Below are 17,471 nucleotides of genomic sequence, written 5' to 3' on the forward strand. Positions count from 1 at the left end.
ACTGTCAGATCCCCCTATGGCCAGTGTTCTACTGTCAGATCCCACTATGGCCAGTGTTCTCCTGTCAGATACTGCAGAGCTCTGTGCTGCAGCTGTAGTCTGAAGGAGGTCACCTTGAAGTAGAAGAAACACTGTCTTGAAAATGTCAGTATTCTGTATATGAATATATATATATATATAACATATACTTGAGCTTAGTCTGGGGAGTGTTTCCTGATGTTAATCAGTTTTTTGACCTCAAATTCTGCGGGGTACAATTGGCAATTAGGGCAATGTCTCATCAAAGCAACTCCCTGTGGTCTCAGGAGAGCCGAAGATTGGGATGTGTCCTCTGAAGCTCATCCCACCCACCTCTTCTGCTTCTTATCACACTACATGCTCAACAGGGAAGTAGGGCGGAACCCAATCAGAAAGCACCTGATTTCTGTAAAATTTCCATTTGAAACAAAAAAATATACATTGTCTATTTAAAGAGCTACCAATAAAGAGTCAATGTGCCAGGGCAGGAGCAGATTTACATCTAAAACATCCGGGTACTTGACAGAATCTATGTTGCCAGTGCCTTTGGAAGCAAAACAGCCCGACAACATTACACATCCACCACCATGCTTAAGATTTTCTTTGGCATTACCATGGTTTTTATGCCACACCCACCTCTGGTGTTTGTGGCCAAAAAGCTATTTATATTTTTGTCTTATCTGACCATAGAACCTGGCCCCCAACGACCGGAGAAAACCTGAGGTGGTAACGACTTGACGAGAGTGGAGTTTTCCTTCTTCCAATACATACAAGTGGCTTGTTGGCATAGAGGTGGTGTGTTGTTGTTGTTTTTGAGACATTGGTGATCCCAAGATTCAACCAACGTCAACCAATATATATACATGAAAATGTACAGTGTAAATAAATTGGAAGATATTGTACATCTTTTGGTTTAAAGTGATTTCTAGAGCTGCCAATAATTGTAACATGTTTTTGAGAAAAAAAAAAGTTTGTGTCAGTGTGGGGATGGAGTGCATATGTGCATATAGTCAGAACTGAAGACAAAAATGGGGACAAATGGGACAAATGCGGATAACTGGGTAGCTATTGGATAATCAGTTGGCGTTGTCGCGTTCCCATTGGCTAGTCATTTGTCAGTCTTGTTTAGCAGTCCTACGGCTTGGGGATGGAGGCTGTGCATCTGCGTTGCAGAACGTTAGACCTCTGTGCCACTTGGGAGTCTTCCCTGCTCCATTAGCATGCCGTCTCCCCATCTCAATTACTACAGTGAGCCAGTTTGTCAGCCACCCCAGGGTGTTCCCCAGTGCTCCCGGTTGAAGGACCACCGGTCCAGAATATAAGAAAGCAGAGCTGGAAGCCTGATGCAGGCATGAGGTTTCTGGAATGTTCATGAAAAAGGTCGAGAAAAGGTTTTTCTCTGGCCTTAAAACAGGTGGCGCGTGTGTCAACAGATGATCTTCTATTTGAACTTTAATATTGGTTGGTAGCCGTCTTCTGTTTGGTTCTCTTCCCCTTTGATCATTGGGAAGATTTAGTAATAGGAGTTAATATGGGGTCATGTGTTCTGTCCTCTGTGCAACATTACCTGTGCATGCGTGTATTGATGTGGACTTACATATTCCAAAATATTGCTTGCCTCTTAAATACACTTTCAGCAGTGTGACAATGATGATATATACTTTTTGTCTCCTTAGATCACCAGAAGCTGGAGAGAGAAGCCAGAATCTGCAGATTGCTAAAACACTCCAATATCGGTCAGTACCTGGCTGTGGCTCTGCTTCTGCAGCACAGGAATAGAATAGAGAACGTGTTTTCTGCTGACGTTCTCAACCCATCTCTCTGTCTCTCTCCTCCTCCTCTCTCTCTCGCTCTCTCTCTCTCGCTCTCTCTCTCTCGCTCTCTCTCTCTCGCTCTCTCTCTCTCTCTCTCTAGTTCGTCTCCATGACAGTATATCAGAGGAGGGCTTCCACTACCTTCTATTTGACCTGTGAGTGGAAGCGCCCTCATTCGTCTCTCGTCCTCCTTCCTCATCCCTCCTTCCTCATCCCTCCTTCCTCTACTCCAATTACATTTTATTTTCTCATTACCTTCCCTTCCCTCCCATTTTCCTTTTCTGCCTTCTTATCTCTCTCTCATCCTCCCCCCTTCTCCTCCCTCTCCTCCCTCTCCCCTCTCTCCTCTATCCTTCCCCTCTCTTCTTCCTGTTCTTTTCTCTCCTCTTTTCTCTCCTTCACTCACCGTTTCCAAGGAGATTTTCCCCTATTGGATAACCATCCCCCTCTTTCCACACGCTCAATTCCATCTTTAGCCTGTCACACACACTCATACATACACTCATACATACATACATACATACATACACACCCACACACACACACACACACACACATTTACGCATGCACACACACACGAATACACTCACATCTACATACATAGGGACAGACATATACAGGCACACACACACACACACACTCCCCCGCAGTGGAGCCTGTCTCCATGGCAACCGATCCAGAGAGATTCCTGCAGAGCCCGGGGTTTCCCCCTAACCAGGACTTCCCTCTCCACTGTCTCTGTGTCAGTGTTTGTCAGTGTTTTGTCTGTGTGTGACTGTGTTTGTCAGTGTGTGACTGTGTTTGTCAGTGTGTGTCGGTGTTGGTCAGTGTGTGTCTGTGTTGGTCAGTGTGTGTCTGTGTGTGCCTGTTTCTGTGTGTGTCAGTGTTTGTCAGTGTGTCTGTGTTTGGCAGTGTGTGTATCTGTGTGTGTGTTTCCGTGTTTGTCAGTGTGTATCTGTGTGTATCTGTTTGTGTCTGTGTTTTTTTTGTATCTGTGTGTGGCGGTGTGTGTGTGTCTGTTTGTGTCTGTGTTTTTTTTGTATCTGTGTGTGGCGGTGTTTGTCAGTGTGTCTGTGTTTGGCAGTGTGTGTATCTGTGTGTGTGTTTCCGTGTTTGTCAGTGTGTATCTGTGTGTATCTGTTTGTGTCTGTGTTTTTTTTGTATCTGTGTGTGGCGGTGTGTGTGTGTCTGTTTGTGTCTGTGTTTTTTTTGTATCTGTGTGTGGCGGTGTTTGTCAGTGTGTCTGTGTTTGGCAGTGTGTGTATCTGTGTGTGTGTTTCCGTGTTTGTCAGTGTGTATCTGTGTGTATCTGTTTGTGTCTGTGTTTTTTTTGTATCTGTGTGTGGCGGTGTGTGTGTGTCTGTTTGTGTCTGTGTTTTTTTTGTATCTGTGTGTGGCGGTGTGTGTGTGTGTCTGTTTGTGTCTGTGTTTTTTTTGTATCTGTGTGTGGCGGTGTTTGTCAGTGTGTCTGTGTTTGGCAGTGTGTGTATCTGTGTGTGTGTTTCCGTGTTTGTCAGTGTGTATCTGTGTGTATCTGTTTGTGTCTGTGTGTTCGCGTGTGCTTGTGCGTGTTTTGGTGTGAGTCTGTGTGTGTACGTGTGTGGATATTTTTCTGTGTTTCTATGTGTGTGTTAACTGGTCTCTGTGGGTTGTAGGGTGACAGGTGGAGAGCTGTTCGAGGACATAGTGGCCAGGGAGTACTACAGTGAAGCAGATGCCAGGTAAACACACTCATCCATCCATCATCCATCCATCATCCATCCGTTAGCTCTCTCTGTCTCCTGTTCAACGTTACTCTTACTTGTATCTTGGACATCTCCTCAGCTTGCACACACATATATACACACACACACACACACACACACTCACAAGCAAACATTTACTGACAAACACACACATCCGCATACACACACACACAAACACACAGCCTTGCCCCTGAGGAGAGAGACTTAAATCAATTTGACTGTGGAGGCGTTATGTGGGGGCGGGAGAGAGGGGAAGGAAGGGCAGAAAAAGAGAGAGAAGAAGAGACAGAGGGAGAGAAAAAGAGAGCGAAGGGAGTAAGAAAATAACAAGAAGGTAAGAGAGGGAATATGACAGGAAGAGGAAATAGAGGAAAATCGCAAGTGCACTTACATACATATTTCAAGGTGTGCGTGAATTCTAGCTACATTGCTACCCACTGTGTGTGTGTGTGTGTATGTGTGATGGGATTTTTGCACACATTCTATTTTTCCTCTGTACATCTTTTGGTCCTGGAGGCTGTTGCTCATTATTCTGCCTTCACGTGTTTCACATGTATCCTAAGATTTATTCAGAAAATACACGTTGCATGTCTTTGTTTTCCATCGGTACGGCAACTTATGACATTGAAGTGAAAGTCACTGTGTTCAAAGGAGAGCATTTCCCAGTCAAATGTCCTGAGAGCCGATCCACCCACTGTTTAAAGAAAAACCTGTTATTATTTGGCAGGCTATATTTTATCGTTGATACATTTTAATACAAATAATGCAAAGCTATGCAGTTAGACATGCCTCCTCTTTCACACACACACACGCCCTCAGAAGCAGACGGAAAACAGTTGCCATTAACTCCTACACTGCCTGACTTATGTCCATTGCTTTGCTAGGAACAGTATTTCCTCTTCATTGGCAGGTGTTCAACAGCCACTCTTGTGTAGACAGGCAGGTTCCACTGTTCTCTAGTCGATTTGGAGTGCTTTGGGCCGTCTAATATTTAATATACAGTCGTTTGTAGGTCAGTAATAAGACAGGCAGAAAGACAGTCCGATATATATGTAAGTATATCAATTGAGCGGTAGAAAGATAGAGGCTGATAGTTTAATAGCTAGATAAACAAACTGGCAAACACACATATAGTCAGACAGACAAAAAGGCAGATAGACAGGCAGGAAGGGGTGGGCTTTAGCAGTGGGTGTGGGCATGTTAATACGCTTTAAGTGTGCGTGTTTCAAATACGCTCAAATATATTAAAAGTTGAGTGGCGCTTGATTTAGCCCGGAGTTTGCACTTTCGGGACTAAAATAGAACAGAACCGAACACTCCATTGCCCTAAATAAGGAATGTGTCACACAATTTAAAAGCACTGCAATACTTCAGCACACGGGAGATTAGGAGATGCAGTGGACTCCCAGAGACTAACCTGCTCCCCCTGGTGTTGTCTCACAGCCACTGCATCCAACAGATCCTGGAGGCCGTGCTACACTGTCACCAGATGGGCGTGGTACACAGAGACCTTAAGGTGAGTTAGCTGAGTGCCTGGGGTCTGTCCGTGTTTCTCCTGTTTAAACAGAGTGTGTGTGTGTGTGTGTGTAATTGTCCCACTGTGAGAACAGGTTAGGGTGGATTTCTACAAGGCTTTCTAGGTCCTCACACATTAACTGCACGGCAAGCTGAAACAACACAGAGCTCTGCCGTTGGTGCTGTCATAAGCAGTAACCTTCAGAGGGAAGCCTCATAGATCAGACCAACAGAACTAGCATCCAGGGAAAGGTTGTCAAATGATTGATTTCTCAAGTTGTGTGTTTATTAAGTTATTCGCGGAGCGGCTCTGATAAACTCTTTCATTTTTCTTAGACTCAAAGGTTTCCATTCACTCAACATTCATAAATAACACATGATATTTGGGAAAACAATATCCACCCTAACCCCGTGCACATACACAGCCAGCAACTCAGTATAGGGGCTGTAAATAACATAGGCCAACATCCATTAGTGTTTATTAGATTAACTTCACACTTCGGCGTCTCCGCTGCCTACATTGTTCCCTCTCTCTTTCTTTCTCTCTTCCACTCTTTCACCCGCTCTCCATCACCCTCTCTTCATCCCTCTCTTCCTCTCTCTCTCTCCTTTCATAACCTACTTTCTCAGCCTAACTTCCACCAGAGCGGAAACAGCCTAACCTACTTAATAAAACACTGCAGCAAAACACACAAGTTGTTGTGTGTGTGTGTGTACTTGTGTCTGTAAGAGAGTTTGAATGATAATCCATAGTTCATTGAATTAGCCCACTGTACTATGTGACGCAATACTTTTGCTCTCCTTTGAGCTAACATTGAAACACAGAAATAACATTGCACGCATGTGTAAAAACACAGAAAGAAACATACACACAAATATAGAAACGCAGACAGAAACGGACCAAAATTCACACACACACACTCCAAAGCATTCTCACTGACTTACTTCGGTTTTTGACGTTTGTTCAGAGGGTGGTAAACATCTTTGTGTGATGTATTACAAACCTGTTGATGCAGTGCTGCGAATAAGCGTTTGTCCATTTCTGATATCCTCTAGCCTTACATATTTTTGTTACTGAATGTTTTTCTGATCTTTAACCCACACTGAATATTAGATAAGGACACCTTAGTAGAAAGAAACACTAGATTGGTATATTTACTTTAAAAAAGTGGTGGAACACCCAATGCCCCCTTTTGACATTGTAATTGCCTCTTTCTCAATGACTGGTCATGTGCAATGACTGGAAACAATCACTTCCTGTAGTTGTTGAAATTTGGCCCATTCTTCCATGCTTTATGTACCTTTTGGTAGGTGTCAAAAATTGAGGAAATCTGAGAAGAGACAAACACTTTTTCACAGGATCCATTTCCATATTGCTGATCATTGCACCACTGGAAGTGTCCAGTCAATCATAGACTTTACCCACCTCAACAAACGTCTAATATTGACCATTATCTGCTGAGATCAATCTCCACACCCCCCTGCCCTGCCACCAATCAACCACTCCCAATAATCATCACATGCTGTGATGACACTGCTACAATAAATCACTGTGTGTGTGTGTGTGAGACACTTTTGGTGCTGGCTAACCAGAGTTGCAGTGACACAGCTGTTACAGACAGATTGCTTCCAAATAATAAAAGAAATACATGAAATAAATGAGATACTGACACGTCTGTTTACGATGGGACCATCTGTGTGTGTGTGCGTGCGCGCGTGCATGCATGCGTGTGTGTGCGAGAGAAGTTGCATGCTTATACGTGTGTCACTGTGCCTGTGCGTGCACATCTGTGCTGTTAGTTGTACATCATTCTAGGACCAGAACCGTAGAATGCCATAGAACAACGTTAGTTGTAATAGGATCTCTGTGTCCAGAGGCCTGTGCTAAGTGTGTTTGGCCCTGTTGTCCTTCTGCCCCCATCTAGCCAGAGAACCTGCTACTGGCCAGTAAATGTAAGAATGCTGCGGTGAAGCTAGCTGACTTTGGCCTGGCCATCGAGGTGCAGGGAGACCAACAGGCATGGTTCGGTACGTCACAGACACGCACAAACACCTAACATGCCCTTCAAAAAATGTTTACCTAGCCCCTTATTCTAACCCTAAAACAAACTAAAAAGTGTGACGTTTGACAATAACCCTAAAACGAAGTGTGACGTTTGACAATAACCCTAAAACAAAGTGTGACGTTTGACAGTGAACCTACGGTACCGACGGTAAGATCTTTGCCGAAAAGAGTTTTGCTGAGCTGGTGCTAAGCAGAGCTGTTAGTAGGCAGCCTGTTGAATGCAGGTCGACCTGACCTGTGGAATATCCAAAGTAACCCAGGAATGTGTCCACATGGAAAAGTATAATATAATAACTGAATGTGTCTGAATGAAATCAAATCATTTGGATTTACCTGAACGTCAGCAATGAAGAAGCCACAAAGAGCAGCAGGCAGGCAGGAGATGACTACTGAGTCAGGGATGGTTTCAGACAGTTTATATTTTTAGCTTTGCATCAGCCTGTGCCATCTTACAGATACAGTATTTTAACATAGAGGTTCACTCAATTTTTTCTGGTCCTTTTGTCCTGGTCGACGAACAGCCAGCGCCTTGCCGTTCATCTGTCCCACAGCCTGACATCTACCGTTCATGTAGACATTGGTGAAACTCCAGAACCTCACACTGGACCCACTTCCAGCCAATCATTCTTTCTAAGATTTGGTGCTATCCAGGGCACGCTGGGCATCTAGGTTGACATAGTTCATATAGCGGTACCTCAGTGAACCCTGAGGGAAATTGTCCCTGACAACCCGGGGGGAGTTTAGGCCTGCACGCTACTTGAAAAAGGACAGTGTCCTGCTGCAGCAAGGGTTTGAGTCCGACCCACTCTTCAGCAGCTTTTCCAAAAGGTTTACTGTCAGAGATTGTCGTGCCAATTCGTAGATACTGGCTACAAGTTGGGCAGGGATTGTGAGGTCAGCAAGTAGGTTCATGACCTTGGCCCTGTCGCTGATCACCTGAACGCAGCACACTCCCTAGATCACCTGAACGCAGCACACTCCCTAGATCACCTGAACGCAGCACACTCCCTAGATCACTTGAACGCAGCACACTCCCTAGATCACCTGAACGCAGCACACTCCCTAGATCACCTGAACGCAGCACACTCCCTAGATCACCTGAACGCAGCACACTCCCTAGATCACCTGAACGCAGCACACTCCCTAGATCACCTGAACGCAGCACACTCCCTAGATCACCTGAACGCAGCACACTCATTAGATCAGCTGAACGCAGCACACTCCCTAGATCACCTGAACGCAGCACACTCATTAGATCAGCTGAACGCAGCACACTCCCTAGATCACCTGAACGCAGCACACGCCCTAGATGACCTGAACGCAGCACACTCCCCAGAGCACCTGAACGCAGCACACTCCCTAGATGACCTGAACGCAGCACACATCCTAGATCACCTGAACTCAGCACACTCCCTAGATCACCTGAACACAGTACGCTCTTTAGACCGTAATCACCCGAACACCTTTGTGTTCCTATGCACCACCCTTTATATTTCTGTTCAGTCCCGTTAGGTTGCGAGGTATTGCCAGCGGTTTCTGATTTTAGAGCGTTTTGCGTATCTTTCAGTGTTAAATGATCCAGTTACGACCTTTAACCTGTCTGTTTGACTACAAAGTCGCCTGCCTGCCCCCTTTGTTACTGTTGCTCTCCGCTGACTGACTTCCTGTGTTTTTGCTCCTTCTGCCTGACGCCACGACTGCGACTCCTGCTAATTGTTCTGTGCTTTGCCGTAATGAACGCAGCGCCACTGTGCGTGGATCCGACCTCCCGACTCAGTAGTCATTACAGGGTATTTTGTTTGTTGAGATGATCTTCATTTGATTGTGTTGCTGAAAACAAAACATTATGTGAAAACACTGAATATATGTCATTGGTATGTAGTTGTGTGTTGCTTTTTGGTTATGTTGCGCATTTACAAAAAAAGAGCTGTTGGAGGAAAATGAGCTAAATATTTTATGTAATTATATAGCATAAAAGTGTTATTTTATCATCATTTTCTGCAGCTCTTAGTGAGACAGGCAGGGATATTCAGCTGGTTCATGATATTCTGTGAACCCACATCCTTCTGGTCTGTGACCTGTTCCATCATGAAGGGGGTCCATCTTCTTTGTTGACCAGCGATTTACAAACTGTTCCTTAGCAATAGACACCTTGCTTTCATGGTCAATTGACAATAGAATGTACAATGTCCACAACTCAAATATCAGGGTCCAGCTGAAACATTCCCAATGCCTTTCTGAATGAAAATTGTTTACAGTTCCGGTTTCATTCAGAAACTCAAGCTAGCAACAACATCACTGCCCACAGTGTTTTTGAATATGCTCAGCTACACATCAGCTGTCACCCAGACAGATGAAGTGGTAGGACTGCCAGGAGCAAAAGTGCTGTCTGAACCGTTCCTCATGCATTTGTTAGCTAAATGACACTTTTCTTCTGTATCGCTCAACTCCAATTTGTATTTAGTCTTGATTTTGATGACATTGATAAATGTTTTTTATTGTTGATGTGTTGCTGTAGTTCTGGGTCAGATGTGCTGATAGGCCAAGAACATGCACAAGATTTAACACTATGAGTGATTGTAAACTAAGGATAACACCTTCAATTTGTGAATAAATCTGCTGTACTCATAACATGTATGAATATATTTTTATAACTTTCATGTGATACAAATTGCACATTTAGTTTTTATCTATGCGTTTTGAAATATGTTAAACAATAAAACAAAATGTCATTTTTAATTTGGGACTTGTTTAATGATTAATGTTGCTAAGAGAACAGAGGGACAGGTTTTGGATCCCTGGAAGGTCATGTTAGATTAAAAAGAATCAATACAATTATACTAATTTCTTCAAGTGAATAATTATCCATTAGATTTAAGAAGTTACATTTCAAATAAGCCTAACATAAATCACTTATGATTAGAAATAAATTAAATTGTGCCTAGGGTGGTCTAGCCTACCGCTGGTGATTTCGGCATAGGACAAAAGTCACGTAGCATAATGACTGTTTGTGTGTGTGTGTGTGTGTGTGTGTGTAGGTTTTGCAGGTACCCCAGGCTACCTATCTCCAGAGGTACTGAGGAAGGAGGCCTATGGTAAACCCGTGGACATCTGGGCCTGTGGTGAGTACATAACACTGTTTCATACTATCCCTCTATGAATGTCCTCTCTCATCACTATCATCACTGTTTCATACTATCCCTCTATGAATGTCCTCTCTCATCACTATCATCACTGTTTCATACTATCTCTCTATGAATGTCCTCTTGTATCACTGCCACTATCATCACTGTTTCATACCATCCTTCTATGAATGTCCTCTCTCATCACTATCATCACTGTTTCATACTATCTCTCTCTTTGACCATTTCTCCTCAGGTTCTGCTCCCCCTCTCACCACTACATTAATTTGTGTGTGTGTGTGTGTGTGTGTGTGTGTGTGTGTGTAGGTGTGATCCTGTACATCCTTCTAGTGGGATATCCTCCATTTTGGGATGAGGATCAACACAAACTCTACCAGCAAATCAAAGCAGGAGCTTATGACGTGAGTAACACCCACACAAACTGTCACCTCTGTGTATGGATCTGTTTGACAAAAGGAATTGGGTTGGTGTGTGTGTGTGTTTCTGTGTGTGTGTATAGTTTCCATCTCCAGAGTGGGACTCTGTGACTCCAGAAGCCAAAAACCTGATTAACCAGATGTTGACCATTAACCCCTCCAAGAGGATAACTGCCCAAGAGGCTCTCAAACACCCTTGGGTCTCCGTAAGTACACACGCACGCACGCGCGCACGCAACCACACAATGTGTAAGCTCGCACAAACACATGCACACAAACACTAGCTCTGTTTCGTCTCTCTCTTTGAAGCTCCTCTCTCTGTCTCTCCATAGCAACGCTCTACAGTGGCATCCATGATGCACAGACAGGAGACAGTGGAATGCCTCAAGAAGTTCAACGCCAGGAGGAAACTTAAGGTCTGCTCTCCTTTCATTGTCTCATTACCACTAAATAGCTTCCCTGGAATCATTTGTGCGCCCTGTCATTTCACACAACAACCTGGATACCCACCATTCCCCCTGGTAGAGCGCTTCTGGGATGTTTGATGTTTTCTGTTCATCCCATGAAGAATAGCTGCTGTTTTGGAAGAGGAAGGACAAAGACCCCTAGAGTGTCCCTGGGAGGCCCTGCTGTCTAACAGGTCGCTGTTTAAGCAACTCCCAGGGGCCTTTCAGGGCACCTTTGTCATGTGGCTTTGGTGCTTTTGGCAGTAGCTCATGAGGATGCTAATGAAACCCACTTCCCTCTGTCCTTGTCTCTCTCCCGGTGCCCCTTCTCCCGTACTTGTGTCCACAGGGTGCAGTCCTGACTGCTATGCTGGTGACGAGGAATTTCTCCGGTAAATGTGTGTGTCATACATAAACACTAACACGCATGCGCACACACGCATGCATGCATGCCACAGACCGGCCAGGTGTCCCTCGCAAAACTCGCACATACACACACATGCACTCTCTTTCTCTCTCTTGCTCTCTCTCTCTACATGCACGCAAAAACAGAATGAAATGCCATGGAAATGTACTCATGATAACAAATGGATGCTGAGGAGCGTTTAGTCTCCCGTCATGCCTGGAGTGACCCGGGTCAGAGGGGAGGACTGACCATTCATGAAGCGTGTTGGAGTAGGACTGCTGATCCGACTTCAGCTTGGTCTTTTCGGTCATAATGAAACGCTTGACTCTCGTGGTCGAGACCAGATAGATGTCCCGTGCTTCACACTGACACCCTTCTTGTCTCTTCCCCCTCTCTTCTTTGCTTTCACTCTCTCTCTGTCTCCCACTCTCTCTCTGTCTCCCACTCTCTCTCTGTCTCCCACTCTCTCTCTGTCTCCCACTCTCTCTCTGTCTCCCACTCTCTCTCTGTCTCCCACTCTCTCTCTGTCTCCCACTCTCTCTCTGTCTCCCACTCTCTCTGTCTCCCACTCTCTCTCTGTCTCCCACTCTCTCTCTGTCTCCCACTCTCTCTCTGTCTCCCACTCACTCTCTGTCTCCCACTCTGTCTCCCACTCTCTGTCTCTGTCTCTGTCTCTCTCTCTATCTCTATCTCTCTATCTCTGTCTCTCTATCTCTCTGTCTCTCTCTTTCTGTCTCTATCTTTCTGTCTCTCTCTCTGTCTCTCTCTCTGTCTCTCTCTCTGTCTCTCTCTCTCTCTCTCTCTCTGTCTCTCTCTGTCTCTCTCTGTGTCTCTCTGTGTCAGTTGGCAGACAGTCTACATCTCCTGCATCAATCACTACGGTGCCTGGAACCACTGCTGGAATAGTGGAGCAAGGTATTGTCTTCCTGTTCCTCTCCTCCTCCTCCGTCCCTCTCATCTATACCTCCTCCACATTTAGGCCTTCTCTTCTTTTCTGCATCTCCCTTTTCCCCTCTCTTCTTACAATCGTACCACACTCACATCCCTCTCTTTTTTCTGTCTTCATTTTTTCCTCACCCACTTAGCAGTTGAAAACCATGTGTTGCATGTCTATCTACCCTCCCTCCCTCCCTCCCTCCCTTTATCTTTAGATTGGACTGTGAAAATGTTCTGTTGAAAATGCTTTCTCAGTGTTGTCTACGTCTTGACAGGTGGGTGAAGAGTATGAACGTATGTTTGATGTATATTAGATACTACAAGCTGTGGTACACATACAAGTAACTGAGACATAGTGATATGCGGTTGAAGTCGGAAGTTTACACACACCTGAGCCAAATACATTTAAACTCAGTTGTTCGCAATTCCAGACATTTAACCCGAGTAAACATTCCCTGTTTTAGGTCAGTTAGGATCAACACTTTATTTTAAGAATGAGAAATGTCAGTATAATAGAAGAGAGAATTTGTATTTGGTAGAATTGCCTTTAAATGAACTTGGGTAGCCTTCCACAAGCTTCCCACAATAAGTTGGGTGAATTTTGGTCCATTCCTCCTGACAGAACTGGTGTAAAAGAGTCAGGTTTGTAGGCCTCCTTGCTTGCACAAGCTTTTCTCCCTGCTACCACACATTTTCTGTAAGATTGAGGTCAGGACTTTGTGATGGCCACTCCAATACCTTGACTTTGTTGTCCTTGAGCAATTTTGTCACAACTTTGGAAGAATACTTGGGTCATTGTCCATTTGTAAGACCCATTTGCAACCAAGCTTTAACTTCCTGACTGATGTCTTGAGATATTGCTTCATTATATCTACATCATTTTCCATCCTCATGATGTCATCTATTTTGTGAAGTGCACCAGTCCCTCCTGCAGCAAAGGACCCCCTCAACATGATGCTGCCACTCCCGTGCTTCATGGTTGAGATGGTGTTCTTTTTCCTCCAAACATAACGATTATCATTATGGCCAAACCATTTTATTTTTGCTTTAGATTGTTTTAATTACTTCAACCTAAGTATGTAAACTTCCAACTTCAACTGTACATATATAAAGATATAGTGTCTTGCGAAAGTAATCAGACCCCTTACCAATTCTCTCATATTACTGAATTACAAATGGTACATAGAAATGTTTTGCTGTTTGAAATGTTATTTAAAAACGCTGAAACTCAGAATCAGTGATTATAATGAGAATATTTAATGTAGAAAAATATTTTTCCTTTTTTTTTGTTATGAGCGAAGCTAGTTTAGCCAGGGAACCCAAATGAGCTGATGTCCAGATCACTCCTACCACGGTCTCAAGTTTCCTAATCTAACATTGCGATCTATCTAAGTCAGTCAGTGTACTCACTCTGTCTGCTACTCTCTTGGTTGTCTTAGTATGCGATCGCTAAACCCACCCACCACTTCCAGCCTCCCCTTATTGGTTCTGTTTCCTTGTGCAGCGGGATTGGTACAGTGTTTCTTGCTCATTGCCATAGCTGGTATTGCTGTTATAATATTACAGTGTTAATGTTGTTATTAGTGTTATTGTATACACAATCATGTGATGGAGGTCAGTTACCTGACAGGAACAGAACCTAAGGCCAAGACGATTGTATCTGTATTGTTGTGCTTGTTTCTCTAATAAATAGTTAAACCAAGACGTGGTGTTTCCTGTCTGAACTTTTATAAGTATTCAACCTGCACCATATTTGTTACAGACAACGCAGTGTCTGGGACTGGGAACAGAACTTTTAGGAGGCCACTGTAGGACAATTACCCTTTTGTTTCTGAGACACTCCAATGTTGCTTTGGCCTTGTGCTGGGGATCATTACCCTGCAGAAAGGTGCATTTCCTCCAAAGCTTTAGCTTTTTACTGGACTGAAGCAGCTTCTCTGGCAGAATTTCCCTGGATTTTGCTCCATCCAGTCGTCCTTATGTTTGGACCGAACGCCCAGCTAACCCGTCTTAATGAGAGTCATTCCTATAGCATGATGCTTGACCACCATGCTTGACTGTAAGGATGGTCCTGCAAGAGTTAGGGTTAGGTTAGGTTAGGTTTTGAGGTTTGGCTTAAAAGCTCTATATTGGCCTTACTTGACCACAAAACCATTTTACCACATAGCAGCTGTGTCACTCTCATGCTTTCTGGAAAATTCCAGACAAGCTTTCAGGTGGCACTTGTTTGTAGTGGCTTCTTTTTTGTCACCCTCTCATACAGGTCTTGATGGTGGACTTGCTCACTATTACCCCACTAAACTCTGCAGCTCCTTAAAAGTGATTGTTGGCCTCTGTGGCTTCTCTCATTGGTATCCTTGTTTGAGCACTGAGTTTTGCAGGGCACATTTCCTTTGGCAGTGCCTAGGTGGGGTGAAGCAGCTTCCAATTCTTGATTATTAATCCAACTGTGCTAACTGGGATATCAAAACGTTGGATATTATATGTACCCTTTCCCTAATCCATCTATGCGTTTATTACTTTATATCTAACTTATTTAAAATGCTATTTGGTCTTCATTTTCCTTCATATTTACAGCCTGATAATTCATAAATATGAGAGAATTGGTCAGGTGTCTAAAAACGTTTCCAAGGCACTATATTTAAAGGGAAATATATAAAAGTAAGAGATTCTTCTTCCAGGTCAACGCTGAGGATTCTCCTCCCACTCAAAGGTTCTATGTTGCTATGGTTATTAATCAGTGTCAGCACTAGAGCTTTCTGTGATCTCACAGAACTCTCTCTCTCTCTCTTGCTCTCTCTTTTTCTTTCACTCTTCTGGTTTTTCCTTTTCTTTTTCTGTCTCTCTCACTCACCCACCTTCTCTCACTCCATCCATTTTTTCCTCTTTACATTTCTCTCCCTGTTTTTTAAAACTGGAGTCATTTCTACATCATACAGAAGGGTGCATAAATATTGAAAATGCTGTGTGAGTGTGTGTGCATCTGAATAATGAAGCGAGTGTATGGTCCGTTTTTGTTGTAAAGTGTTTATGTGCCATTATTTGAATGGTACCCCATGCCATATTGCTGTATTGAATTCCTGTAGAGGAATCCCCTAATCTCAATCTGAATGAATCCCACCTGCCTCAGAGATTAACAAAGCCATTATTATACACCTTCTACATTTCATATTCCATTGCACTTTCACCTCTAATCCCCAGTGTGTGTGTGTGTGTGTGTGTGTGTGTGTGTGGTTGTGTGTGTGCGCATGTTTGCTATCCTTAATGGGCTGTGCTGATCCCTTGCCTTGGGCAGTGGTAGTTGTAGCTGGATTTGGGTTTGGGTGTGGGTGTGTGTAGTTGTGTGCGTGTGGTTATGTGTGTGTATTTGTGTGGTTATGTGTGTGTATTTGTGTGGTTGTGTGTATGCTATCCCTAATGGACTGTGCTGATCCCTTGTTTTGGGCAGCGGTAGTGGTGGTTGACAAAGGTTTGTGTGCGTGTTTGTGTTTATGTGCACGTTTGAGTGAGTGCGTGTGTGGGGTTCATGTGTGTCTTGGTGTGTGTTCGTTTAAGGGTTTACTGTAGTTTATGTATGTAGGAGCTTGGGAGGGTTTAGTGGCAGTGCTGGCACTGTAAAGAGTTTGGCATTTCAGTGCAATGGCTTTCAAGACTTCTGTGTGTTTGAGAGGGTTTACCGTGTGTTTATGTGTGTGTGCTTGGGTAGGGTGTGTGTGAATGCTAGCAGACTGAGACTTCCTAGCTATCTTTGGGTTAGCTAGGTGTGTGTGTGTGTGTGTGTGTGTGTGAGGTGTCTCTTAGAGTGGGTAGGATGAGTACTCTGCCCTCTGAGAGTGTCTGGTCTATTTCTTTCGCAGCTAAGAGTCTCCTCAACAAGAAGGCTGACGTGAAGGTAAGGCACACCTCTATGTCTCTCTTCCTCCCCCACTCCAGTCACCCGCTCCCATCCCTTTCAGTGTTGTGTCTTGTTGTGTTGCATCTTGTAGAGTTGTGTTGTGTGTTGTTGGGTCGAGTTGTCTGGTTGTTTTGCGTCTTCTGTATTGTTGTGTTGTGTCTTGTTGTTTTGTGTAATTTTGTGTTGTTGTGTTGTCTGGTGTCTTGTCGTCTTGTGTCTTGTTGTTTCTTGTCGTCTTGTCGTCTTTTGGTGTTGTTGTATCTTGTTGTGTTGTCTTGTTGTGTTGTCTTGTTGTGTAGTGTTGTATCTTGTTGTTTCTTGTTGTTTTGTGTCTTGTTGTTTTGTGTCTTGTTGTTTTGTGTCTTGTCTTGTTGTGTAGTGTTGTATCTTGTCTTGTTGTGTCTTGTTGTTTTGTGTCTTGTTGTGTCTTGTTGTTTTGTGTTGTGTTGTGTCTTGTGTAGTGTTGTTTTGTCTTGTTGTGTCTTATTGTTTTGTGTTTGTTGGCCATGTGCTTTGGGTGTGTGAGTATGTGTTTATTCTTGTTCTTTTGTGTACACTGTGTACGTGGGTGTGATTCTGTGCTCTGTGTGTGTGTCCATGTGACTTTTATCAGACTTGCTGTCCAGCAGTGTGTGGTCAAAATGTTTCTTGCATGAGGACTGATCTGAATATACAAACCCAACCACATAACACCGGGCATTCTCTATAGCTCTATGAGTTAAGCTCTCAGGAAAATGTAATGTATGCAATACTAGTAGTGTTTAATATAACACTTAGTTTGCAGACAAAAAATACTATTCTTTTCAGATAAAAGATGCAATATACTCTCAATAAAAAATTTTTTTTAAATGAAGAGCGATGCATTCTCGTCAGCAGCCAAGACTGCAAACACACCACACCCACCATCATTCTCACACACACACACACACACACACACACACACACACCCACCCACCATTCGGATGTCTATACAGATTACACAACATGACCTCTGAACCTATGGGCTGTGTTGTCAGGTGCGTAACCTCTGCCAAACAGAGGATCTCATCTGTCCATCTGCCTCCCCCCCCTC

At 43.9% G+C, this 17,471-nt stretch overlaps 1 protein-coding gene across 8 annotated transcripts in view; it reads left to right on the plus strand.

The window, feature by feature from the left end:
• LOC105015308 (calcium/calmodulin-dependent protein kinase type II subunit beta) overlaps nt 1-17,471 on the plus strand; it is a 48,118-nt gene that overhangs the window by 12,930 nt on the left and 17,717 nt on the right. For 5 of the 8 annotated variants that reach the window (XM_034296984.1, XM_034296978.1, XM_034296980.1 and 2 more), the window contains exons 3-14: nt 1,695-1,754; nt 1,933-1,987; nt 3,488-3,553; nt 5,021-5,093; nt 7,018-7,120; nt 10,196-10,279; nt 10,607-10,701; nt 10,800-10,922; nt 11,049-11,132; nt 11,512-11,560; nt 12,412-12,483; nt 16,362-16,396. In XM_034296984.1, the coding sequence (XP_034152875.1) occupies nt 1,695-1,754; nt 1,933-1,987; nt 3,488-3,553; nt 5,021-5,093; nt 7,018-7,120; nt 10,196-10,279; nt 10,607-10,701; nt 10,800-10,922; nt 11,049-11,132; nt 11,512-11,560; nt 12,412-12,483; nt 16,362-16,396 (899 nt within the window). The remainder of the gene's footprint in view (nt 1-1,694; nt 1,755-1,932; nt 1,988-3,487; nt 3,554-5,020; nt 5,094-7,017; nt 7,121-10,195; nt 10,280-10,606; nt 10,702-10,799; nt 10,923-11,048; nt 11,133-11,511; nt 11,561-12,411; nt 12,484-16,361; nt 16,397-17,471) is intronic. The other 3 variants (XM_034296985.1, XM_034296982.1, XM_034296979.1) reach the window with 1 other exon arrangement.

The sequence above is a fragment of the Esox lucius genome, chromosome 14 (genome assembly GCF_011004845.1).
Source record: "Esox lucius isolate fEsoLuc1 chromosome 14, fEsoLuc1.pri, whole genome shotgun sequence".
Taxonomy (NCBI): domain Eukaryota; kingdom Metazoa; phylum Chordata; class Actinopteri; order Esociformes; family Esocidae; genus Esox; species Esox lucius.